Here is a 27,107-nt window from a genome sequence, read left to right as displayed (position 1 = left end):
GAGCCTTGCCACCTATTTATCCAATCGGTCAATTCATGAATCCGAAGATTGGTAAAGGACTCGGCAGTCAAGATCTTGTCCAGCTGATTCCATTCCTTCCACAGCATCGCATGCAGCAGAACTTGATCAGTAGCAAGATCTGCAACTCGATCTACTTCAAACTCTCGCTTATATTTCCTCGCCCTTGCTCTTTGGGCACGATTAAGAACCAAACCATTTTGGTGTGCGTTGTTGAGATCTTGAATCTTGTACCAGGTAGACATGACCTTCACCTAGATGTACTCTTCAATAGTCCTCTTCAGATCCTCCAGACGAGGACGCATTTCGTTTGTTACTAGAACATGCGTGCTACTGCAAGCACTGGAATCACTTGAACTTGACATACTGAATTGATGATCACCTTTCGTCTCTACTATCTTATTTATAGGCAAGTGGCATTTAATATTGAGGAAGGCGGAAGGTCTCGAACCAATCAGAACGTTTCTCATTTACTCAGGGGGGAGCTAATCACAACAGATGAAAGGATGCACACGAATATCAATGTGCCAGACTTATCGAGTTCTCGAAATATGAAACGACTTTCGGTAATATAAATGCTAAAAGAATGCGCCATAATGATACCCAATGGACTACCCGAGAACCCTAACCGACGAAAAATCTAAAGCCCGGGTGATACAAAGCCCCGGCATCTTATTCTGAGCCCGGGAGATATAAGGTCCCGGCACCATATTCTTAGCCCGGGTTGTGAGAGAGCCCAGCATTCTATTTTAAGCCCGGGAATATGAGGCCCCGGAACCTTATTCTAAGACCGGGATATGTGAGGTCCCGACATTTCGGTTTGTCGATTATCCATTATTTATCTCCGACTGAGGTTAGTCAGTTTTGTCAGTTATTCAATTCATGATATATGCATCAACTGATGAAATTAAATCCTTGCAGTAAAGTAAAGAACAGAGATAAACTAGATAAGCATTTTATTTATTTAAGAGCATTTCTGCGGATTACATCGAAATACTCTTCCACTACAAAGAACATCCACATGGTCATCCAGTTTTTTACTTCTCCAGTGGACGTCTTGAGGAAGTTATCGGAGTCGGTGATGTTCGTCAGAATCTTCCTCTCCTTGTGAAGCATCAGCTGGTAGACGTAGTCATCTCCAAAGAGATCCACTGTCTCGGCAACGTGCAGGCGTTCCCGATATTTCTCCAGCTTCGCCACCAGTCGGGGAGTGGTAGCTTCTCCGCACTCGTAGAGAAAATGCAGTCCTTGCAGCTCCTCCCAAAATCGAAGTACTTTGTGGAAGAATTCATCCTCCAGCTCCATCTTTCATCTTTCCAGAGCTATTTTCATGAATTCCTCCGCCATATCAGGAGTCTTCAAGCTATTTGAACCTGCCATTAGATTTTTCGGATGATAATTTCCTAATACGATTAAAAAATAGGTGGGTTGCTATATATAGGAGGAAGGGGTTGATCACGACTGTTGATCTTTGAATGCATGAACGGTCAGGATGAGTATTGGAAGTTACACCAAGTAGCTGAAAAGACGTGCACAGATATCGGAGTATCATAATGATCATCTTCGGGAATACAAAATGTTTTGGATAAGGTTGAAGTTTAGGGCTCACGTCAGCAATATCCACGTGTCAATACACTACAACCAGCCCAAAAAATACCAAGTAAGGAGGCGATTTTCCTGACCGGGCACACGAGACCAATCGGGACAGCGAGTGGACTCTAGCCCGACTAATTAAGGAGGGAGTGATGATGCCCCGGGATGTACCGGGTCATGGATAGGCCCTGGGACTTCCCGGGCCATGGAGCATATCCATGGTTGGTGCCCGGACCAGGATGGGATGCTCTCAGGCCGGTAGCATGACAAAATGGATTAATGCCCTGAGCCATTGGACCACCAAGGACATGATTCCCCCGAGACGTGGAATACCCGAGCTCTTCTGTAATTACCCGGGAGGCATTCTGCTCGGCCACCTCGATATGAGTGAAGCATTTAATGGCACAAACTTGATAGAGCATGCACAGCCGACCTATCTCTGACAACGACATTAATTGTTGATAAAATCAAGTGGGCTGGACGTGACTAGTGTAAGATTTGACATGTCAGAATAATAGGGTATAATCAGCCACCCTACTATCATTAATGCTCAAACACAAAAAACGAGGTCATCATTGCATCCTCTACTATAAATACCAGGTTCTTTATTTGCATTTACTCTCTATTCAGATATTAACTCACATATTTAATACTCTCATTTACTCTCCACATCAATCACACAGCCATTCCTTGGCTACATTGGTTTTATTGCTTGAGTACCCTGCTGACTTAAGCATCGGAGTGGTCACGCCGGACACCCCTCTGGCGCCCATTCACATGTTTACTTTCCTATTCACAGATCTCTCCAATCGGATCGAGGAGTCACGAGATTCAATTCAAGCGTCCAACTCATATTTCTAACATTTTGATAGCAAACCCGGCAGAGTACCGGACCCGACTCGTTAGTTTTGCACGGGTTGCATCAGTGACGTTGGTAGATTTTTATCGACTTCTATAAAATTTTATAGAATAGTAACAGAATTTCATAGACATTTTTGAACTTACATTGGAAGATTTTTAAAGACATTTATATTTCCACATATTTCAATAGAATATGTATATAAAAAATAAATTAACTAAATAGGTGCATTAAAATGTATTTAATTATTATCATTTTATAAAAAATTATATGTTTATTCCATATAATTATTGTCACGCCCCATGTCCGAAGCGTCTATGACATCCGGCATTGTTTAACAATTACTTGAAAACAATTAAGCCTCGTATCAAAACAAATAAATCTTTTTCATAAAATCAATATTGTCTCTATAATGACAATGAAATGAAAATTACATCAGAGTTTCAAAAGCGGAAACAAAAGAAAAGTAAAAGTCTTGAGTCTTGATCTGAATCATCGATTCACCATCCCCAGAAAGCATCTTGCTCCTCCTCATTCATTTGCTCTTCGTTTTTATCTGAAATTTGTAAATGGTGATTGTTTTGGGAAACACTCGGTAAGTGGGGGTTGATCAATTTCCAATGATACATATAGAACTTAACCTTTAAAGCATTTCTTTAACAATCTTTCAAATCATATTATTTTTAACTTATCACAACAGGAACGAATCGAATATGAGACAGAAGTTAACAGATGATTCATAGCAAATCAGATCATTTCAGAACAATTCAAAAACAGACACAACACTGTTACTAATCTTATTTCCATGGTCAAATTGTCCTCAATATGTTAGTTCTCTAAGGGGTGAGGCAAGAACACGGTTTTATACCTACCGATGGGGGCCAGACAGAACATGATTTTATACCCACCAATGGAGACTAGACAGAATCACAATTATCGTCCCATTTCCAATCAATTTGTAACAGTGCATCATAGAATGCAGACCTCTATCGAACAGAACTTATCAGAAATTCAGACGGATACAGCGGAGTCAAATAATTTCGAAGAACAGACATAGCATATCACCGATCGAGAATTTTAAAAGAATAGACTGACATTTTCGAAAATTGGACACACGTACAAGCATGCCAGATTATTTATATGCAAGGTTTAAAAATACAAACAAATATACGTAACAAAAACCCACTTACTGAATTTTGAACGTAGACTCGAAATTTGCAGATTTTGGCACGAAGTTTCCTTCCGAAAATTTGGCAGCACTTCGACTTATTGCTGGAATAAATAATGTCGTCGATTCAGCAGCACTTCGGCGCAGAACTTTAGCACTCGAACAGAACACAGCTTCTCCTTCTCCCTTCTTGATTTCGGTCGAGAGCTTTTTAGGGTGAGGGGAAACCGAATTTTTCTTGGCTTTTTGGAATGGTTTTTCATGCATGTAAGCCTCGTATTTATAGAAGAATTTTGCCCCTTTGTCTCCCCCTTGGCCTCCTCCTTGTGCTCCAAGAAACCACAAACGTGGCCAAGCTCCATATCAAGCACCAAAGGTCTTTTCATGCGCCATAAATGTGTCCTAGCCTCTTAGCTCCTCCCTTAGCTCCTTCATGATTTAACTCAAAGGTCATTTCTTGCACAATTAACTTGTCCAATCCCTTAGCTTCTCCTTTAGCTCCCTCTTTGGTCCTTTTAGGAAAAGCATGGTTGAGCTTCCTTGAGCTTAAAAATCGAGTCCTTGAGCTGGGGTTTTACTCCTCCAGTGACGACACTTCGATGGATTCGGTTACTTGCAGCTTGGCTTCATGTTGAGTTAATCTCCTAGCTTTGAAGCTACTTCCTCGAGTTAAGTTAGCCGAAAATCTAAGTTCATATTTAAGTTTTATAGTTAGAATGAAAGTTGTTGAGCTTAGTTTAAGCTAAATTTTGAGTTTGCATTTCTTACGTGATTTGCTTCGGAATTTTCGAGTTCTCACATCCCTCCCTTCTTATTGAAAGTTTCGTGCTCAAAACTTGGATCAGCTCGATCTTTTAAATAGATGAGGGTATATTGTGCGCATCTTCTGCTCTAATTCCGAAGTGGCCTCCCGTTCGGTATGATTTGACAACTGTACCTTGACACGTGATATTGTACGGTGTCTCAACACTTGATCTTTTGTGTCCACTATTCGAATAGGGACCTCTTCATATTTGAGTTCTTCATTCAGTTGTCCTTCAATCATCAGCGGTGCAACTTTGAGTACATGGCTCGGGTCCGGGACATATATCCTCAGTTGTGAGATGTGGAAAACGTTATGTATCCGGGACATATCAGGTGGCAAAGCCAGTCGGTAGGCTAAGGTTCCCATTTTCTCCAGTATCTCGAATGGTCCCACATACCTTGGATTTAACTTTCCGGATTTACTGAACCGAACCACTCCTTTCATAGGAGAGACCTTGACATAGGTTTTTCACCAACCTCCAATTCCAACCGTCTTCTCTTCAAATCTGCCCAACTATTTTATTTATCTTGAGCTGTCTTGAGTCTTTCTTTGATTATGGCGACTTTGTCAATTGTTATTTGAACAAGCTCTGGTCCAGTAACAGCCTTTTCTCCGACTTCATCCCAATATAGAGGCGACCTACACTTTCGGTCATACAAAGCCACATACGGAGCCATTTCAATGCTGCTGTGGTAACTGTTATTATAAGCAAACTCTATCAATGATAATTGCTCACTCCAAGTTCCATGAAAATCCAGCGCGCATGCCCTCAACATGTCCTCGAGGGTTTGAATTTTTCTTTCAGTTTGGCCATCAGTCTGAGGATGATAGGCCGTGCTGAGAGTGACTTTGGTTCCATAGCCTTTTGGAAACTTTTCCAAAATCTCGATACGAATCTTGGATCTCTGCCAGACAGTATACTCACTGGGACCCCGTGTAGTCTCACTATGTTGTCCATATACAAGGTGGCTAGTTTATCCAGGTTGTAATTCATCTGCACCGGCAAGAAATGTGCATACTTTGTCAATCTATCAATGATTACCCATATCCCATCGTGCCCTGGCCTTGATTTCGGTAGCCCTACTATGAAATCCATGGAGATTTTATCACACTTCCACTCCGGTATTTCCAATGGCTGTAGAAGTCCTCCAGGCCGTTGATGTTCTGCCTTGACTTGTTGACAGGTTAGGCACTTGGAAACAAAGACAACCACGTCTTTCTTCATTCCATTCCACCAGTAATTATTTTTTAGATCCCAGTACATTTTGGTGCTTCCCGGATGTACTGAAAATCTCGATTTATGTGCCTCTGCCATTACTTCTTCATGAATTCCATCGATGTCTAGCACATACAACCGTCCTTTCATCCAAAGTATATCATTTTCATCAATATGAAATTCTGGAATCTTTCCTTCTTGAATTTGCTCTTTAATTTTGAGGATAGAGGAATCTTGACTTTGCTTCAATTTGATGGTCTCTCGGAGGTCTGGTTGCACTGATAGTGAAGATAAGTTCACTTTCCCAAGGTTTCTTTGGCTCAACGCATCTGCCACCTTATCTGCCTTACCCGGATGGTAATTGATTGATAAATCATAATCCTTTAGCAGTTCCATCCACCTCCTTTGCCTCATGTTTAATTCATTTTGGGTGAAAATGTACTTGAGGCTCTGGTGATCAGTAAACACTTTGCATTTTACTCCATAAAGGTAGTGCCTCCAGATTTTGAGCGCAAATACTACTACGGCTAACTCAAGGTCATGAGTGGGGTAATTCTGCTCATACGGTTTTAATTGCTGTGAGGCATAAGCAATTACCTGACCTTCTTGCATAAGCACACACCCTAATCCTCCATTTGAAGTGTCACTGTATATAGTGAAATTCTTACCATCCTCGGGAAGAATTATACTGGTGTAGATGCGAGCTTGGTTTTAATGGTTTCAAAACTTCTCTCACATGATTCATTCCAAATAAACTTCGAATTTTTCTGTGTGAGTTTGGTGAGAGGAATGGCTATCGAAGAAAATCCTTCCACAAATTTTCATAGTAGCCTGCTAAATCCAGAAAACTTCTTACTTCAGTCATTGTTTTTGGTTATGGCCAATCCTTAATTGCCTCTACTTTCTTAGGATCTATCGACACCCCAAATTCAGAGATTATATGGCTTAGGAACGCCACACTTTTCAGCCAGAATTCACACTTCTTGAATTTGGCATAAAGTTCCTTTTCTCGCAGAGTTTGTAAAGTGAGACACAGTTGTTCTCTATGTTCTTCCTCACTTGGTGAGTATACCAAAATATCATCTATAAAAACAACCACAAACTTGTCGAGATATGATTTGAATACTCGGTTCATAAGGTCCATGAATGCTGCAGGAGCATTTGTTAGACCAAAAGGTATTACCTTGAATTCGTAATGTCCATATCTTGTCCTAAAAGCAGTCTTAGGGATATCATCTGCTTTGACCTTCAACTGATGATAACCTGATCTTAGATCGAGCTTTGAGAAAACTTTGGCTCGTTTTAGCTGATCGAAAAGATCATCTATTCTCGGGAGTGGGTACTTATTCTTTATGGTGATCTTGTTCAACTCCCTATAGTCAATGCATAGCATCATGCTTCCGTCCTTTTTCTTTATGAACAGCAATGGGGCTCCCCATGGAGATGCACTAGGGAGGATCTGCTTCTTGTCCAGTAATTCTTGCAGTTGCTCCTTTAACTCCTTTAGTTCAGCTGGAGACATTTGGTATGGTGCCTTTGAAATTGGTGCAGCACCATGGACCAAATTGATTTCAAATTCTACTTCCCTATCGGGTATCTCACTCGGTAACTCCTCGGGAAAAACAATTGCAATATCTTCCAACTTTGGGACTTCTTCTTCTTTGACATAATTGATTACTGCCAGATAAATTTCTCCACCTCCTTTTATGGCCTTCCAGGATCGTGAGGCAGATAGAAGGGATTTTCGTTCTTTGGATTTTCCGTGATATATGATCTCTTCTTTACTCGGAGTCTGGAGTTTAACATTTTTCTCTTGGCAGTCTAATATGGCATGGTTTTTAGCTAACTAATCCATTTCAAGAATGATATCAAACTCAATCATGTTGAGTTGAATTAATTCTGCTTCAGAAATTTGTTTGCTGATACAAATTTTATAGTTTCGATACACCTTGTGGGTTTCAATTGTTTTGCTCGCAGGTGTTGCCACTCTTAAAAGTTCACTAAGAATATCATGCTCAAGTTTGAGCTTCTTAGCAAATCTTATAGACACAAATGAGTGCGTAGCACCACAATCAAACAAAGTATATGCAGGTATTTCATTGAGTAAAATAGTACCTGCAACCACATCGTTGGTGTTATCAGCTTCCTCCTGGGTTATTGCATACACCCGAGCATTAGTCTTGTTTTCATTTGGTTTGCTGGGTCCCGTCCCTTTGTCTTTGTTGTCTGGATAATCCTTAATCCGATGACCCACTTTACCGCATTTGAAACAAGCACTTGTTTTCCAATAACATTCCCTAATGTGCTTCTGTCGACGAGTATCGCACCACTTTCCTTCTATATTGCCAGCACTATTAAAGGTTCCTCTAGAAGGGTCATTTGAATAGTTTGGCTTTTTGAATTTGGGACCATTTTGAGCAGATTGCCTGACCAATGGTCTCTTGTTCTTGTTCTCTTCTTCGCGGCGTTTGATATCCGTCTCCACGCTCATTGTTGCGCCCATCAAATCCGCAAAATTGTTTGGCTTGAATACTGCCAAAGCCGATTGAATCCGGCTGTTCAGTCCCTTCTTAAACGATGCATTTTCAACGTTTCATCAAACATGATCGTTGGAACATAGGTTCCCAGATCGTTGAACCTTGAGGTGTATTTCATTAATGTCATGTCTGGTGTTTGTTTGAAGTTTTCAAACTCTCCCAACTTTTTCAGACGAAACTCTGCTGGGTAATATTGTTTCAAAAATTCTCTTCTGAAAGTCTGCCATGTGATCTGTTCTGCCTCAGCCAATGATGGTGACACATTTTCCCACCACTTTTGTGCTCGATCCTCCAGAAACGGTGTCGCAACCTCCACTTTAAGCTCTTCAGGCACTTCCATTAGATGCAGGTGCAATTCAACATTCTTAAGCTAGTTATGACTTACTTCTGGATCTAGGTTTCCATCAAAAGTTGGGACTCGATTCCTTCTCAGAGATTCATAATGATATTTGCTTCCACGTGGTTGTGGTTCCGGTGGCGGCTGAATGGCGTTGGCAAGAGGGTTCACAATTCCTTGCAATGTGGCGGCTACAATGGTAGCAGTTGCCATCATGTCCCCTCGGCTGAGGTTCACCCTCGGTGGTGGCTGTGGATTTTCGTTCTTGTTTTGATTGATTCCATGGCGATTACGGTTGTTCCTTGGTGGTCTTCCTGCCATTTCCTATAAGCATAAAGGTTTTCTAAGTTGTTTGTATAACTTTGATAACATAAAGGACAACAAAATATATCTTTCATTAATAATTCAAAAATCTCAAAGTTGTTACATAAGGAATTGTTAATCCAACTCTTATACATTAGCATCTTATTTTAGTAGTCTATTCTATTCATCTAAGACTTCTCCGTCGCCCATGTCTCCAATAGCTTCTTCTTCTTCCAGATACTCCTCGGGGTCTATTTCCATCTCACCTTCGAGATCTTCTAAATTGATCATATCGTTCTGTAACTGATCAATGTGTTGTTCCAATAGAGCATTTTGATTCGTCAGAGTTTCTACTTCCGCTTGAAGCTCTTGAATCGTGGACTGGTTTACGTTCTCATTGATTTCCTGTTCCTTGATCTGTTCTTCAAGACTACGTTGGGGTTTGAGAAGGCTATCATCCCGGATTTGGAGCATAAGAATCCTATCTCGTGCTTTTTTCAACTCTCTTTTTGTGATATCGTGTGACGTTCAGATTCTAGGTGATAAGCAGCATACCGTCTAACATCATCTCGTAATTTATTCATTTCTTCGCATGCCTCGTAAAGGTCGTTATCCATGCATAGATTGTTTCCATCTAGTTGGTAATTATCTCTCTCGAGCTTGTCATTTTTATCTTTCAATGTTTTAATTTCTGCTTCCTTTTCCTGAAGTTGTTTTTGGAGTTCGGTTATAATGCTCTGAGGATACATGTTTGCTTCCTATAAAGATAAAAAAACATTTTTATTGAAAAAATACTCATCAAATTTTAATTATGCAAAAATTTAAAGGTAATAGAATTTTTATTTAGAATTAAGTTGATACATTTAATACTTTTTCAATCATATTTTTATTACAATCATGATACTACTCTAATCTATTATCTCTCCGTCGTCGCTATCGTTGTCGTTGCCAACCACCTCCATTGGTGCCTCCTCTTCTTCCATGTTTTCTACTACCAAATGAAAGTAGTTGTTCTGCTCCTGAAGCCTATCCATGGTGCCGTGGAGCTTGGAAATGTACCGTTCTTGCTTAGTGTTGAACTCTTCCTGACGCTGACGAGCCCGAGTAGCACGTCCTCTCTCTGTCTCTACTCTCTCTAGCAATTCTCTGTTCAGTGAAGCCAGACGCGCAATGCGAGATGAATCAGTAGGTATCTAAAGAAGTTGGCCCTCAGCCAAGTCCAGGTGGTGAGTGAGTCGTTGTACGTCTGTCTCCAGTATGTCCCTAATCTCGCTAATCTCGTGTTTCTCTAGCTTCTCCCTGGCAAGTTGCGCCTTCAAAGTCGCAATCTCCCTAGCTTGATTGTCTTTCGTGAGCTGGCGCATACGAAGGGCAGCCTGAGCACGAGTACGTGGAGCAGCCATTTCCTGACATAATTCGAGGTAGAATATCAGAACAACAACAAAGGATAGAAAGGCACAAAAATAGAAACAAAGTTGTCTTGGAAATTTCGATACTAAGAGTTTGCGGAACGATTGAAGGGAATAGAATTCGGATTTCTCGAAGAATTTTGGAAAGGATGAAAGTTTGTTTCAGAATGTACTAGGCTTTTGCCAAAATTTTTCTGTCAAAATCTCCGTGATTATGAACCTGGCGGCTCTGATATCACCTAAATGTCACGCCCTGTGTCCGAAGCGTCGATGACATCCAGCATTGTTTAACAATTACTTGAAAACAATTAAGCCTCGTATCAAAACAAACCAGTCTTTTTCATAAAATCAATATTGTCTTTATAATGACAATGAAATGGAAATTATATCAGAGTTTCAGAAGCGGAAAAAAAAGAAAATTAAAAGTCTTGAGCCTTGATCTCAATCATCGATTCACCATCCCCAGAAAGCATCTTGCTCCTCCTCATTCATTTGCTCTTCGTTTTTATCTGAAATTTGTAAGGGGTGAGTGTTTTGGGAAACACTCAGCAAGTGGGGGTCGATCGATTTCCAATGATACATATAGAACTTAACCTTTAAAGCATTTCTTTAAAAATCTTTCAAATCGTATAATTTTTAACTTTTCACAACAGGAACAAATCGAATATGAGACAGAAGTTAACAGATGATTCATAGCAAATCAGATCATTTCAGAACAATTCAAAAATAGACACAACACTGTTACTAATCTTATTTCCATGGTCAAATTGTCCTCAATATGTTAGTTCTCTAAGGGATGAGGCCAGAACACGGCTTTATACCCACCTATGGGGGCCAGACAGAACATGGTTTTATACCCACCAATGGGAGCCAGACAGAATCACAATTATCGTCCCATTTCCAATCAATTTGTAACAGTGCATCACAGAATGCAGACCTCTATCGAACAGAACTTATCAGAAATTCAGACGGATACAGCGGAGTCAAAGAATTTCGAAGAACAGACATAGCATATCATCGATCGAGAATTTTAAAAGAATAGACTGACATTTTCGAAAATTGGACACACGTACAAGCATGCCATATTATTTATATGCAAGGTTTAAAAATACAAACAAATATATGTAACAAAAACCCACTTACTGAATTTTGAAAGTAGACTCGAAATTTGCAGATTTTGGCACGAAGTTTCCTTCCGAAAATTTGGAAGCACTTCGACGTATTGCTGGAATAAATAACGTTGTCGATTCAGCAGCACTTCGACACAGAACTTTAGCACTCGAACAGCACACATCTTCTCCTTCTCCTTTCTTGATTTCGGCCGAGAGATTTTTAGCGTGAGGGGAAACCGAATTTTTCTTGGCTTTTTGGAATGGTTTTGCATGCATGTAAGTCTCATATTTATAGAAGAATTTTGCCCCTTTGACTCCCCCTTGTGCTCCAAGAAACCATAAATGTGGCCAAGCTCCATATCAAGCACCAAAGGTCTTTTCCTGCACCATAAATGCGTCCTAGCCTCTTAGCTCCTTCATGGTTTAACTCAAAGATCATTTCTTGCACAATTAACTTGTCCAATCCCTTAGCTCCTCTTTTAGCTCCCTCATGGGTAAACTCAAAGGTCATTTCTTGCACAATTAACTTGTCCAATCCCATAGCTCCTCTTTTAGCTCCCTATTTGGTCCTTTTAGGACAAGCATGGTTGAGCTTCTTTGAGCTGAAATATCGAGTCCTTGAGCTGGGGTTTTACTCCTACAGTGACGACTCTTCGATGGATGCGGTTACTTGCAGCTTGGCTTCATGTTGAGTTAATCTCCTAGCTTCAAAGCTGCTTCCTCGAGTTAAGTTAGCTGAAAATCTAAGTTCATATTTAAGTTTTATAGTTAGAATGAAATTTGTTGAGCTTAGTTTAAGCTAAATTTCGAGTTTGCTTTTCTTACGTGATTTGCTTCGGATATTTCGGGTTCTCACAATTATCCTTATATGTACATATGTTTGTGTGTGTGTCGGAGTATGTATCTTTTTAAATTTTTAAAAATATATTAACGTTTTTTTTTTTGAAAGCAAAAATATATTAACGTTGTAACTAAATTAATGCACAAAATATATATATATTTATATATATATATATATATATTATGATTTTCTTATATATATCATGATAATTTTATTAAAGAGTTTCATAATTATAATTTTAGACTTAATAGAATTTCAAGATTAGAAGTTATAAAATAAAATATAATAATATTTACTATATTTTATAATAATATTTATATATTTTAAAAAAAACAAGTTTTTTTTATCAATTATATCATAAAATATTATTTTTAAAAAAAATATGTGCAATGGTTGTTAATTTTTGTACGATTTTTGTGGCGCAAATGTTCAACCATTTTAAAATTAAATGATGATGTAGTTTTTTGGGCTATCTTTTATTTATAATTTAATATTACATTTAATGTTGTAACTTATGTATTAAAAATAACAAAATCAATTCCAAAATTTGAACTGCAAAAATTCAAAAACTTTGAAATCTATAGCATTTAAAAAAATTATTTCACTTCCAAATTGTAAAAATTAGTTAATCAGTAATTTAGAAAATATTTCTGCCTAAATCGGCTAAAAACTAGGGAAAAAAATTGAAGAAGAAAAAAAAGATTTGTATACAGAAATAAGATTTAAAGAGGGAAAGAGATGAATTTCCACCAAAGTTTATTTTGAATATCAATAAATTTTCATAATTATTTAAAACTCCACAAAAGTTTATTTTAAATATCAATAAATTTCTATAAAATTATAAATGTTTAAATTAAATACCTATTAACTTTTAGGTTGTGTTTAGATCGATGGATTTGGATTTGTGGGAGAATTTCAAATCAAAGAATTTGAAATCTTTATATTTGAAATTACTAGGTTGAGTAGTGGATTTGAAATTGAAGTAAAAAAGTATAAATTGCTAAGGATTTCAAATATTTCATTCTAATTTTAAATCAAATGTATGCAATGGATTTGAGATATGTAATTGAAATCAAATCCTTTCGTCCAAATGCAACCTTAAAGTCCATACTCTTTAAACGATCTCTGCTTTAAAAAAAATGGAGAAATGATGAATGAAAAGAAGAACCATATGGGAAGTACACAACATCGACATACTGAAGCCTGGCATGGTTCTCTTGAGGGGTTTCCTCCCAGGTGACATTTTGTACCCTCGTCATTGACAAGATTGACTTGTATCCTTTGCGGCCTTGTTGAGAACCTAAGCAAGGCCATTTTTCGTCCATGAAAATTTTCTATTGATAATTGACTTGTGTATAAATGTGCAGCCTGTCTTGTTATCCTTGGTGATCTTCATGTTATTTTTGGTATTGATTTAGGTGAAATTTATAAAAACCTACCAAGATCTTGGTCTTGGTTCTGGCGGTTTCTACCAGCCTGGTTACCGTGATGGAGTCAAGCTACAATTGAAGATGATGTGCCTTGGTAAAAATTGGGATCCTGAGACAAGTATGTATAGTGATGGAAGGCCCATTGATGGAGCAAAACCTTCTTGATGTGTTTCACCAGTTGGTCAAAAGAGCAATTCAGGAGTGCCATGCTTATTTAGAATCATGTGCATAATGTCACCAAACATTTGCATTGTCAACTTTTATGCAAAGAGTGCCAATCTTGGTCTTCATCAGGCTCGTAAAATTCATTTCTCACTTGAGTTTGCTCATCTGATGCATAACAGTCTATGCTGTGTTTCTAAACTGTGTTAACAGAAAATCAGACCCCAATTATTTGGGAACTAAAGATTATTATCCGTCTGAGATTAAAAAAAAACGTTTTTTAATGGATGATTAACATTATCGCCATTTCCGATGAATTGTATGATGCGGTGGTTCATGGATGAATAAAACTGATGAGTCCTTTCCTAGTACAGGATAAAGATGAAAGTAGAGAGAGTCTACAGAAAGGAAGTTGTCTCTTTCTCCATCGGTGTTTCTGCCGACTTTATATATGGGGAGGCAGAGAAGGCCGTGTTGAAATCAGGGGATGTCTTAATTTTGGTGGCGGGTCAAGGCATATGTTTCATGGAGTGACCACCATAAATCCTGGCACTGCTCCTGCAGCTCTTTTGGAGGAAACTTATTTTAGACCTGGTCGTCTAAATCTCACTTTCAGAGAGTATTGACATCTATCTATATTGTAATGTTGCTCTTCTGGTTCATCTTGACAAATTTATCCGTGTATGTAATGCTTTTTGGATAATACATAGAGGTCAAGAGTGGGTTTTAATGTATGTGTAACCTCAATCTAAGGTGATTTGGTTATGTTTTCAGTATTTATGAAGATTTTGAGTTGGAGCTGGGGTTTTGTGGGGGTGGGGGATATGTTTTTTGTTTGATATATTACCTCTTTGTAAAATCTATCATGTTTTATTCATCTTTCTTCTGGACCCAATATTGTCTAAACCACGACCAACAATATATAATATATAATATAATTATTTAAAAACTTGAGAACATAGTATGCCTATTAAAATATGTGATACGGTATTATAATCATTTTTAGTAGTAAAGAAAAATAAAATATAAAATAATGATCACATAGGCAAATAGAATCGGATCAACAAATTATGAAAAATTATAGTTTCTGTGAAATAAAAAACATTTTGAAAAGATAAACAAATATTGCCTTATATTCCCAACTGTGGAATAAAAATTCGAGTATTTGACGTTTTAGCAACTCAACTCGACACAATCGCAACCAAATTTCTCTAGCTTGGGAAATGTCACTAAACTATAGCACCACTCCACACGCTCGTACATCCCTTTTCACACAAAGGTAAAATTAGTTGAGAGTGATCCAAACTATTGTGACTCAAAATAAAACTAAAAATGATATTCATACGAATCCAGTGCATCTCCCAGTTTCAGAAAAGAATAATTTAACTACCAAAATCACTTTAATGTTCCACCAATTGGAACTGTCCATCCATCACAACATACACATGCAAATAAATCCACAGGCGTAGGCAACGTTAATCCATGAAGCTATACAGCATACTCTCATATTTCTCACATAGGAGTGATAAAACAGCAAAGCCGCGCATTTGTGAGGTTACCTTCCCTGTTTCAGACGATTATCTATGCTTTGTGTCAACTCCCTTGCTCCGAAACGAAGACAGTGAGAAAAACGATGGTCTTTGAGCTGTAAAATCAAACCTAATCGTTAAACATACAAGCTTTCTTTGTTCCACTGAACAAACAAGTAAAACGTACTTCCACATTTATTAAAATTTCAAAATAATAAACAGAACAGTGAGTGACCAAAACTGCTACAATTGCACCGCTGAGCTATCCTTGGAAACGAAACCCATTCATGAGACCAACCAACTACCTTTTGGTTCACAGAGCTTAGATTCTGTATCACAGTCACATATAATATGTGCACACACGTAATAAAGAACATAGATTCCCAAATTAGCAAAAGTTTGTTGTATGCATTGAAAATTATCTCACGGGTGTAATCTTAAATGTGTTTCTGCATTGACGGCAGGTAGTTCTTCAAGGGAACAGAGGCTCCACATAAACAAACCCGAGACTTAAACCAACTATCAAGATAAAATATTTATCGTGCAAAGCAACATTATCCACGAAGTAACTCCCTCGGATATAAAGCCTCCAGTCTTACACTTATCTTCTAATCTTGAGAAGGAGTGTTTGCCGAGGCACAGTGTATCTATTTTCTATAGGCTTCAAAACAATGAATTTGCAGCCAAAACGAAGTTCAAACAGCCAATGAAAATAAATAATAATGGGTCAGATGAACAGTACCATAGGTTGTAAATTAGAAGCACGAGCATATAATGTTCAGTCAAGAGTGTATTTCTTCGGGTCATGTTCAAATATATATAATACATATAAAAATATATACACATACATATAATCATACAAGTCACCTTTAATTGAGCTTCCAGACATTTGATCGTCCCTCAGTTTAAGGTTGGCCGAAGGTGCTGGGATAGAGCTCTGTGAAGGTTGAACTGTAAGAAGGGAATAAAGTCAACTTGAAATCTACAAATGGAGTATTGAATGAAAAAACTGTTCAATAACAAAAAATAAAGGGAGAGAATTGGAAAAATAACACGTTGAAACGATATTCGATCACATAAAACCACAATCAAACGTTCTTTAATTTGTTCGTGCACACACAGACACCTCAAAAATGAGAAAAATTTGAATTTACTTGGCTTGCATAATTCACCAAAGCTGTATCCCCTTATGTTAGCCTGTTAGGAAATACACTGCATAGATCCTCTTTAACTAAGTGTGTCCGTATAATATATACACACAAATCAAGAGAGAGAGACAGAGAAGATCATAATGCAAACTTATACAGTGAGACGAGCATATAACTGCGGATTAACATGATGATGATTAAAAAATCAAGAAATAAATCATAAAATGAATTATTATTTGGGATCTCCCAGATGTAGGACATAATTTTATAACATAATGCCAAAAGGTTTTTAACATATATCTCACTCAGTACACAAGTGTCATCCATTAACATTCAGGTCCATAACTTCAAAGATATTAAAGTTACTTTCTCAAACTTTACTCTTCAATCAGAACAGCAAAAACTGGAAAGAAGGAACCACAATAAAAGAAACACCAATATGCAATGAGTTATCATGAATCACCTTGTTCATTGAAAAATTCGCTTTCATTGAAGCTATCATCAGTGGGTTGAGCTTGAGAAAATCCCATTCTTGACTTTCTCAGATCTTCTGATGACCGGTTAGCAGGATCACGTCCATCTTCAGTATCATCATCTCCTTCTGATGTGGTTGCTGATAACCAGTCAACCAAACTCTCCGAGCCACGATTTTTTCTTCCGAATTTCAGAAACCTTTTAAATCCCCTAGTCATATCTTTACGGGATAAATTATTGGATGAATTGGCCACCGACATTGGCTTCTGAGCTGTTCCCCATTTTTTCCTCATTCGAGCTGCATCAGACTCAGCTCGACTTAACGACTGTGAGTTCCATGAAGCAGGACTTCCAACTGGGGAGTCCACAGATGCATCAACATCAGACAAATCGCGAGGATAAGAAAATGAATGTTGAATGCGTGAATTCCATAACATAGGACTTTCCCCAGGCCAATCTTGCATAGATTCAACAGGGTGGAAGTCAGAGGGTACAACTGTAGATAACTGAGAACCCAAAGCTTGGTCAAGTAGAGAAAATGCCATCTTGTTATCACCATTTTCTGATCCTGAATCAAAGAACTTCTCAGTTTCCATCACCAATCTTGGTTCTTCATTGTCCAAAACCTCGTGACCTTCAGCATTCGAGGTTTCAAATTCCTCCTCTACTTCATCTTTACCAGTATTCTCAAAGTCATCTGTTCCAGAGGCCAAGTCATTATTTCCTTCATCATTCTTTATAGGCTCAGATCGCACAGAGGCCATATGTTTTGTATTACTTGCTCTTGCAACATAGCTTATACGACTACCCTTTCTGAGAAAAGGCTTAGCTGCAACATTCTTGGGAACTTCCTCATCAAATTTCATCGGTGTCAAAACAGCACCATCAGATTCCAAAGGGGACACATCCCTTAACTCGTTATGATTTACTGAGCTTTTCCTCAATAATTGTGATTGGTGTGACTTCCCATCCTTCACAGCCGCTGCTTCTTCACTACTGCTCTTGCTACGGGAATAGCTTCTTACTTGTGAACGAGTCGTCTTACTGGCTCCAGAAGATGGCTTGGTGTTTTCTTTTCTCAGTTCAGAGAAGTTGGGTACAGATTGTATGAGTGGATTTTCTGGTTGCGTCCTTCGCCTCCTAGAATTTATACTGGAAGTTCTTATAGCAGATCTTGAACCAGGAGTAGCTGAGGTACCGGTTGATGATGACAGACTCCTATTGTTGGGTAAAAGCTTCTTATCCTGTGCACCTGAAGAGACACCATCAACGAAAGTGGCGTGATCTAAAGGAACATCTTCCTGAAGATGATTCTGCTCCCCAAAATTTAATGCTTCTTCGTCATCCTCACCGTCACCAAAATCTAAAAGTTGCTGACAAATAAAACTTTTACAAAGTCGGTTAAACAGAAACAGAAGATCAACTCCATTAAACTCTTAAAATTGCATGGGCACACATTAGGGGCATATATCAGTAGAATATAACAAATCTACCTGCTTTCTTTTCATAATTGACCTGCTATTAAATGACCTGAGTCTCTCAGCACGTCGACGAGTATTGGATACTGAATCCAGTCTATCTTCAGTAGCTGAAAATTTGGCCTTCAAATTAGATTTACTCCTCTCAAGACTATCCTGCATGCACTTCAATCTAGCTTCTTTCTCTGGTCTGTTGGAACTCCAATCTTCCCTTAGCTTTGCATCTCTTTTTTCGGTATACCTGTCATAGAATTTCCCTCGAGAACCATCTGAAACAGAAAGCTCAGAAAACTCTTTACTTAAAGCATCACCATAATTCTGATAATCAATAATTTTGGGAATGGAGGTTGCATCAAGCTTGGCTACGCTTTTGGAATTCCTGTTAGGTTCTCTTGCCGGGTAATAGCCAGACACTTGGGAACTAATATTGACTACTGGTTTTGAATGGTATAAACTAGTTGTTGACTCATGTTGCATTTTAGCTGGCCTGCCTCTAGAGCCAGAGTGAGATTGATCACCAGGGATTCGTAGGTTATGCTCAGCAAAAAGCTTCTCAAGCTCATTTGCTTTAATCTTCAACTCATCATTAAGTTCCTGATTACCTTTTGACTGTCTTTTTCTTTCAGCTTGCTCAAGCGGTGGTGTTTTAAACGAATCAAAGCTTTCTTCAGTGTCTATTGGGAACTTACCAGAGAAGGCCCCCTCAATGATTCCGGCAGAAAAGCTTTTATTTCTTTGAATTTCTGCCTTTCGACTCTGGTCAGCTGCCAAGCCTTGTTTGTTGAACTTCGTTCTCTGAGGGCCTGAATTTTCAATACTTGGCACAGAACTCTCGGTTACCTTCTCGGATGAATTTGATTCTTTCTTTTCAACTCCTACAAATTCTGCAACAGATTTTACATCTGGATGCGCGAACGAGGAATCCCCTCCATTCCCTTTATAGCGAGAAGCAAAAGCCTCTCGAATTCTTGAACCAGGACCGCCATCAGAAAGTCCAGATTCTCCCAGTGTCTTGTGGGTAACCTTCGATCGTGATTGCCTAACAGCCTGATCTCTTATTTCAGAATCTTCCCTATTTAAATTTTTAGACTGCCCACCGCCTTTGCTTGCAGAAGGTTTAAATCGAGTCAAAGAAGATGAATCCTTCACTCTAGCAAACTCTGTCTGCAAAGTCACTCCCTCTAGAGTATCACTAAGCTCTTCACTATTCTGAGAATCCTCCAACTCCCCTTGATCCCCCAACCCCAAAACCACGTTTTTAACTCCAAGCAAAGACCTCTTCTCTTCTGAATTATCATGATGCTTGCTATTAAATGATATTGACTGAGTTGGGTCACACACTTGTTTTTTCAAGGGAACATTTTCAACAAGACCCAAGTTAGAATTGGAACCTAACTTGTTAAAAGAACTCCCTTTCGACTCACTGGTATCACCAACCCTACCCAGATTAGGCAAAACTTTTATCTCTGGTGTAACAGAATCAGAACCCACGGCCAAAACTTTTTTCTCCTCAGACTGCTTGCTCAGAGAAACTAAGGCAGTTGACTGGGAATAAGAGGGACTTTCAGTATCTTTCTTTTCAGCACTTAGGTCAATGCTCATTTCACTAGCACCACTCCATCTCCTCAAAAGCGAAGTTCCAGATGACGACATGTCAGATGACATCCGCCTCAGTTCAGAAGACTTCCCTACAGTTGGCTTTCCTCCAGATGTCTCCTTCTGCTTGTTTTCAAACATGTTTATCCTATCCTGCACACTAAGACGTCTGGTAGGCTGACTTGCCTGAATTGATGGCTCAGGATTCTGATCAGAATTCGATGAGCTCTTCTCTTTCTTCTCGACACCTTCCCTCTCGACGCTTGATTCCCTGTTGATGGTGCGATTGCTGGAAAGGGAAGGAAGGGCATTGGGCTGCTGAAATGTGGCAGTTTGTTCTTGATTGGGTGGTGGTGATGACGGGAGATCGTCGACATCAATTGACATGTCCGACCCGCACGAAGAACGAATTATTCGATCATCAGACACAGGTCTCCACTGATTCATTAAATCCGGTCGCCTCTCACATAGTGATATCAACTTACAGCATGCTTCACTACGCACAAATACAACTTAAATTTAGTTCAAAATTAGAATAAAGATTTTTTCACCAATAATTTTGTTCAAATAAGGTATCATTTTACCCTTGTGATCTAGGTTAGAATCGATTTCATGTTATGACCATAGATATATAATTCAAGTCACATAAAACTACATCAAAACTCCGAAAGCAGACCATATTTAATCTATGTGGGTTCTTCATTATTCGTTCAATTTGATACCAGTATTTTTCCAAGTACTTACTTTAAACAATGAGCACCAAATTTATCTGCAAACATTTGAAGTTCAGAGACTGTGTCAATATTAAAACCAGCAGCAGCAGCACGAGCACAGGCCGTTGACAAGTCCTCCTGAACTGCGACAAGCCTTACATCGATAGCTCTCAAAAGCTCCTTTCTGCGAGGATGGTAAATAATCATAATATGCACAGGACAATTACGTGCACATACGTACACAGAGAAAGATGAAGTAGATAAACCTTCTTGATGGACATTTGACACGTCGACTATATTTTTTATTATAAGGACTTTGATCAAAAGTGTTGAGAACATAGTTGTCAAGGGCGCAAGATGCACAAGAGCCATGGAGCCTAAGACACAAGGCAAGGCGCGCACCTTACCGAAGCAAGTCGCACATTCTTAAATTTTTAAAAATACATATTTATGTTAGAATAAATATATTAAAATATGAAATAATTAAGTCACAATATCATTCAAAACAAAAAAATAATTAATAACTTCATAGTAATTAGTAAAATGATTAAATTCTTCAATTATCTAAATCAAATTCATCTCCTTCCATCTAATTATCGGAGTCCCCAGAACTTTCAGATTTGTATTCTTCTTTGGTCTTTATAATTTTTTTGATCAACATCAAATGCTTCTTCCTCTTCATCCAAAAGATGTGAAATCAGTCTTTTTCTGGTTGTTTTAGATGCAGATGTCCTCACTTCGTTCTTCTAATTAGAGCTCTCTTCTTTTGATTCCAGTGTTGGAGCGTTGGGTTGCTAGGGTTTGGACTTTTTGTTTTAAACAAGTAATTAAAAAAAATTCACTCATACGCGCTTTAAGAGCTCTTGAGTGAACTTCCAAGGGTAGTCCAGGCGAGCGCCTAGGCTCGCCTTAGTGAATCGTTCCTCGCCTGGTGGCGCCTCTCGCCTTCGCTCGCCTTTGACAACTATGGTTGAGAACAACCAAACGCCATTTACAAGAAAAGACAAGTAATAAATGTGTTTCATCTGTAAGCAGCATACCTAAACGAAATTACTTACGTGTAGTGCACCATGAAACGAAATCCACATCAAACATTAGTTTAACTTCCTGTATCACAAGCTAACTAATAAAGAATGTAATGAATTCTAGCAGGCCACTACAACCAAGATAGCTTAAACCTTCAAATTATAATTAGATTGTAAACTCACATTTACGAACTTTTCAAGCAACTATTAATTGTTAACTGATTGATGCGATAGACCTGACACCTTATGGAGTTCATTATAACCACAACTTCTGTGCGCTGAGTTAATGGCCATAAAGGTTGACTTATAAAGAAAATACTCAAAGCTGACATGAAGTGATAGAAACTAGAGAGGTACAGACAGATTAATCACATCCATTGATAGAAAGTGATCTCACACATTAGGATCGAATCATAAAAATAAATCCAGCCAAATGAAAAAAAAATGATGATATTAAAATGTGAAACAGAGTAAAGAGTTGATACTTTGTAGCATCCTCTGCGTCCGTTGTGCCACCTGGAGCATTTAACAGATCAAGTCATTGATTCAGAGTAACAAACTATTATCATTTCACCAAGAAAAAAAGAAAGGAACAAAACAATTATGAAACTAAAGATATGTTACTTGTTTCAAATGTATCTATCTGACTAAAAAATTCAAAATATTGGACCCCAATTCCCGAAAACTCTAGAATCAGCTAGATGAGCCATTCAAATGGGTCCACTTTATTGAAGTGCAGCAAAATAATTTCAGAATATAGTTACTGGTACGGTATTCCATGCAACAGGTATCATATGCTCGTGGTTTATGTAACCTATACAAGAAAAAAAGTGTTTTGTTTTGGATAAAACTTCAAAAACATACCTCAAGGTGCCGTGAAAGATTAAATAACACAACACAAGTGCTTTTCACTTATTCTTTTGGTTTATCCACGTCTAGATTTCAGGTACAATCAAGAAAAAGAAAAATATTGGATAAAATACATCAAGAATTAGTAATGAAATTCATACCAGAAAGTTGATCTCCAGCTCCCTGATATTAAACAGGGGAAATTTTTTAGTTATGCTATAGTCAGAGAAGTACCAGTTAAATCATCTGATCATGCATAAATAAATACCTGCGAATATATTTTTCGCGCTGCTTCCAATTGTGACATCTCAGAATCAAATGTTACAACCAGTTCCAAAACCTCTGGCGTACTTACAAATCGCACGAACCTGAAAGATTAACAATCATAGATACTGAGCATGAATTAAACAATTTTCCAAGTAGCAAATGGCAATACCTCTCAAGTGTTCCCTTTGTGAACCACATTTCAGCATTTTTCCGTCGTCCAACTTCAAGCTTAACTGACTGTGCAGCAGAAGCGACTTGATCCTCTGCAATCTTCAAATGTGCAACAAAGGGTTTGAGTAATCCTGATGCGATCTTTTCTGTGCTGCCATTGCTTGAAACAAACAATTCGCATCTGGCCAAAGGAGAGCTCAAAGTAAACAAAACTAAGAATAGAAACTACCCTTTTAACTTGATAATGAGATTAAATATAGGAACCACAATCCTCACCTGGAACGCTTTGGAGACAGCTGAAATAAAGCATAATCTAGAGGTGCATCCGACTTCATTTTTGCCATCAAGGAGATTACAATGTATTCACCTTATTCTTCCTTTATATACCGAACTCCATCCCAAAAATTTTGACATTTGATGATTTCTAACTATTTTTTAAAACCGATCACATTTAGCACAGCCTGAGGAGCCTGCATTTAAAGTCAGACTACACCCAAAGATGGAAAATCCATTAAATGCGCATGCAGAAATCCAGACAAAGAAGAACAAGAAGAAGATTCTCGATGAGGTGAAAAGCAGTACACACAAGAGTTCTCATCTCTTCTAATTTACCTCACATTCACCTACATCAGTATTAAATCAACAACAAACCAAGCGTAAAATCAAAATTCACTCAGATCTGATTATGCCGAAAAACCAAATTCATTTGTCAGATTCATCCTCCAACGCGGCTCTATCCCGACCCAGAACAAGCTCAATCTAAAGCAATGTAGCAAGAATCGAACACATTCTACGACAACAAACTCGATTAACGTAAAAACCCATCAACTAAAACTAACTTAAAGTCGCATACAATGCGAGACAATCGAGCTAACTTAAAAGCAGACCTCACCGTTGTAGAGGGGGAGATCTTCAAGTCTCAGCCCCGATAGTCAGATTCAAGTGCAGACCCAACTCAACATTTCCAGCTGCAGATAAAATGCCCACAAATTCGACCCATTTGGGTTCAAAAAACAGAAGGGTTTAGGTGGTTTTTTGCCCCCAATTTAGATAGAAAAACCACAAATGTGGGAGCAGAGTTGGTTTTCGCTTTACTCCATCCTTTCAATATTTAGTAGAAGTGAATTGCAGTGTATCTCCCACTTTCCTTCGCTGTAAATACACACACTGCGTGTACAGAGAGTGAAAAAGGAGGAGCTTGTGGGGATGAGAGAATGATTAGAGTAGATTTCTACTTTTCTCCGAAAAGATTAATTTGGATTACAAAAGAAAAAAACGTTTTTTTGTTCTTTGTTTTACTTGATGGTGTTTTTGTTGTTACAGTGTGAAATTGGATATTTTTCAGGTGTGAAAAATGGACACACACCGACCATGTTTGGAAGCGAGAAGAGACAGTCACGTGGGACTGTTTCGTTATTCGTCTTGTGAAAAGACGAAGATGCCCCGATGGTGAGTCTGATTCCCCCATCGGATTTCTGATTACGGAACACTAACCCATGAAAGGGAACATTATATATATTTCTACTCTACATTTTTTTTATTGCAATTGGCGTTTGCAAAAAATAATTATAAATTTAAGGACAAAAATTTGTGTGAAATGGTTTTACGGGTCGTATTTTGTGAGACGGATATCTTATTTGGGTCATCCATTAAAAATTATTACTTCTTTTACTAAAAGTATTACTTTTTATTGTGAATATCGGTAGGGTTGATCTGTCTCACAGATAAATATTCGTGAGACCGTCTCACAAGAGAGGTACTTAAACTTAAATTTATTAGATAATCGTAAAGGGGACAAAAATAGGCAAGATAACAGAGTGATGTGTTTGTTCAGTGGCAAAAACTTGTGTGAGACAGTCTCACGGATCGTATTTTGTGAGACGGATCTCTTATTTGAGTCATCCATGAAAAAGTATTACTTTTTATGCTAAAATTATTATTTTTTATAGTGAATATCGGTAGGATTGACCTGTCTCACAAATAAAAATTCGTGAGACCGTCTCACAAGAGACCTACTCTTGTTCAGGTCATATCCTAAATCTAATAATTGATTGATTTCAAATTCATAGAATTCAAATATATTCAAAAGTATTTTTTGTAGTTTAGAGAAAGAATATCATAAACTTCAAATCCACATCTTCTATTTTTATATAATATTTCATGTTAGTTGTGATGGATTTTATGTTCACCCAATAATTGATGCATTTGAAATTCATTTTAATGTGTTACAATTGTGTAAATAATTAGTATGATATAGATTCAATATTTCAATTATTGTTTAATTGTTAACTATAAAAATATAATTAAAATCCATATATTTCAAATTCATCCATCCAAATACAACCAAAAATGTTTTTAATATATTGGAGAATCAAAATAAAAGGAATATGTTCAGAATTTTGGAGGAGATGATAAATATTTTGTTGAAATCGGGAAAGATCTAGAAGGGGTGTGAATGAACTCTTTCAAAATCTTCTCTTTTAAAATGTTGATTCAACCGTTTTTGAGGCGGTTGAAAATTCTTCTCAAACGGTTGGAAATGTAAGCCACTATTAAGTGCAGAAAACGGTTCACAATTTTCAATGACAGCTTAAACACGTTAACAGGTTTAACAACAAATTGAGGTTGAAAAAGTAAGTGCTTGCGAGAAATAAAACGACACAAGGTTTTTTATGGATGTTCGGAGATTGAATACTCATACGTCACCCCTTCTTCCTCTTCAGGTAGGATTCCACTAAAAAACTTTGGCTTTACAAACTTTTTGCAACAGTCCCCTCCAATCAGGACTTATCACACTGCCTGTTTTGAAACTCTTAGTGATCACTTTACACTTCTGGATTTTAAGAACACTTAGTTCACTAGACACCAAGACTTAATCGAATAACCAAAAGGTTATTGATATAAATAAACAATTTGGTTTATGTAGCAAGAAGATGATCCTTAGATGATCAAGTGTATTTCTGTTCAAAGCGTGTTGATTGAGCGATGAAGTATGTAGACTTTTGATAGCGCTCTGGATCTTTAGAGTATGCAAGCTAATGATGATTTTTCAGCTGTGAATAGAGTGATATTTTTCGGTGTTTTCATCTTTCATACTTCTCTGTTAATATAGCCGATTTTCCTAACGGTCGGGAATGACAAGCAACGTTAACCTGAGCCCCTGAACGGATGTGTCGCTGTCGTCTTTAGGAGCATTAATTGTTCTTCAATCGACGCATTTAATGTTTTTTTTGCTCAGCCTAGTTCTGAAACACTTTTCTTGAGGAGTTCCTTTTAGGGTAACTGTTTTCAACATCAGAACTTTGTAGTCCATATTTGATCTTCCTTTCTGGGATATAGACATAAATGCATATCATTCTTGGGACTGGTGTAAAGATAAGTTGATTTTGAGGCGGTGTAATACTTTGAATGTCTAGAGCTGGTTAGAGAATGTCTTTGAATAAATGAGCAATAAATAGCTCTCTTTAATGATCTGGTTCTGAGGAAGATCATTTAAGTCCAAATTTTTTTTATCCAGACGATTGAATTTGCCAGCGGTCTGAAATTCAAGTGGTTAGACTTCTTGTACTTTAACCGGTTGAAATATATTCCTGATGCTGAGTTGGGCGGTTGAACTGATACCTGTTATATATATGAAATACAGCTGTTTCCTGAAACAGTGTAGTGCTGTCTTGATTTTGTCATACACCAAAATTCTTGGGTAATAATAATTTCTTAACAATTTCCCCCTTTTGGTGATGACAAAACTCAGCTGGAAGACTATACAACACAATGTTCTTTAAAGAGATATATAAGAGCAAAAAGAAATATTGTATTTCATTAAGTAAATGAAATTACAATCTTCAAAATAAGCAACTTAATGTTTCTTTTGACCTAAACTTTGTTCTGCTGCTTTGGCCATGTCTTCCTTTACTTTCAACTCATGCAATTCTTTCATTACAGATAATTATGCTTCTTGAATTATCCTTTGTCGCTCTATTTCCCCCTTTTTGACATCACCATGAACAAGGAACACCATAATCTCTGCAAGCTGAGCATCTTGGGCATCGATACATTGTTCAACGTCT

The 27,107-nt window shown here is 37.9% G+C and overlaps 1 protein-coding gene and 1 pseudogene across 3 annotated transcripts; one reads left to right on the top strand and one right to left on the bottom strand.

Moving 5' to 3' along the window:
• The first annotated feature begins 12,013 nt into the window (after positions 1-12,013).
• LOC142510904 (DNA N(6)-methyladenine demethylase ALKBH1C-like) lies at positions 12,014-14,465 on the top strand (annotated as a pseudogene).
• Positions 14,466-14,987: 522 nt separating this feature from the next.
• Positions 14,988-24,328, bottom strand: LOC142545560 (uncharacterized). 3 transcript variants are annotated; one of them, XM_075652820.1, is made up of 11 exons: positions 23,933-24,328; positions 23,317-23,527; positions 23,039-23,221; positions 22,871-22,970; positions 22,764-22,785; positions 22,239-22,269; positions 20,760-20,912; positions 18,435-20,511; positions 16,931-18,314; positions 16,187-16,270; positions 14,988-15,435 (listed from the first exon to the last, which is right to left on the bottom strand). In XM_075652820.1, exons 2-11 carry the CDS (start codon positions 23,382-23,384, stop codon positions 15,368-15,370), a joined length of 4,170 nt encoding a protein of 1,389 aa, XP_075508935.1. In that variant the 5' UTR covers positions 23,385-23,527; positions 23,933-24,328; the 3' UTR covers positions 14,988-15,367. The 3 variants fall into 3 exon arrangements, with proteins under 3 accessions (XP_075508935.1, XP_075508928.1, XP_075508942.1); XM_075652813.1 differs by having other exon boundaries at positions 23,317-23,510; XM_075652827.1 differs by lacking the exons at positions 22,764-22,785; positions 22,871-22,970; positions 23,039-23,221; positions 23,317-23,527; positions 23,933-24,328 and having other exon boundaries at positions 18,435-20,506; positions 22,239-22,740.
• Between the last annotated feature and the right edge of the window lie 2,779 nt (positions 24,329-27,107).

This window comes from Primulina tabacum, chromosome 1, assembly GCF_025594145.1.
Source record: "Primulina tabacum isolate GXHZ01 chromosome 1, ASM2559414v2, whole genome shotgun sequence".
Lineage (NCBI taxonomy): Eukaryota > Viridiplantae > Streptophyta > Magnoliopsida > Lamiales > Gesneriaceae > Primulina > Primulina tabacum.
Note: the sequence above shows the minus strand (reverse complement) of the source record. Positions and strands in the feature narration are given on the sequence as shown.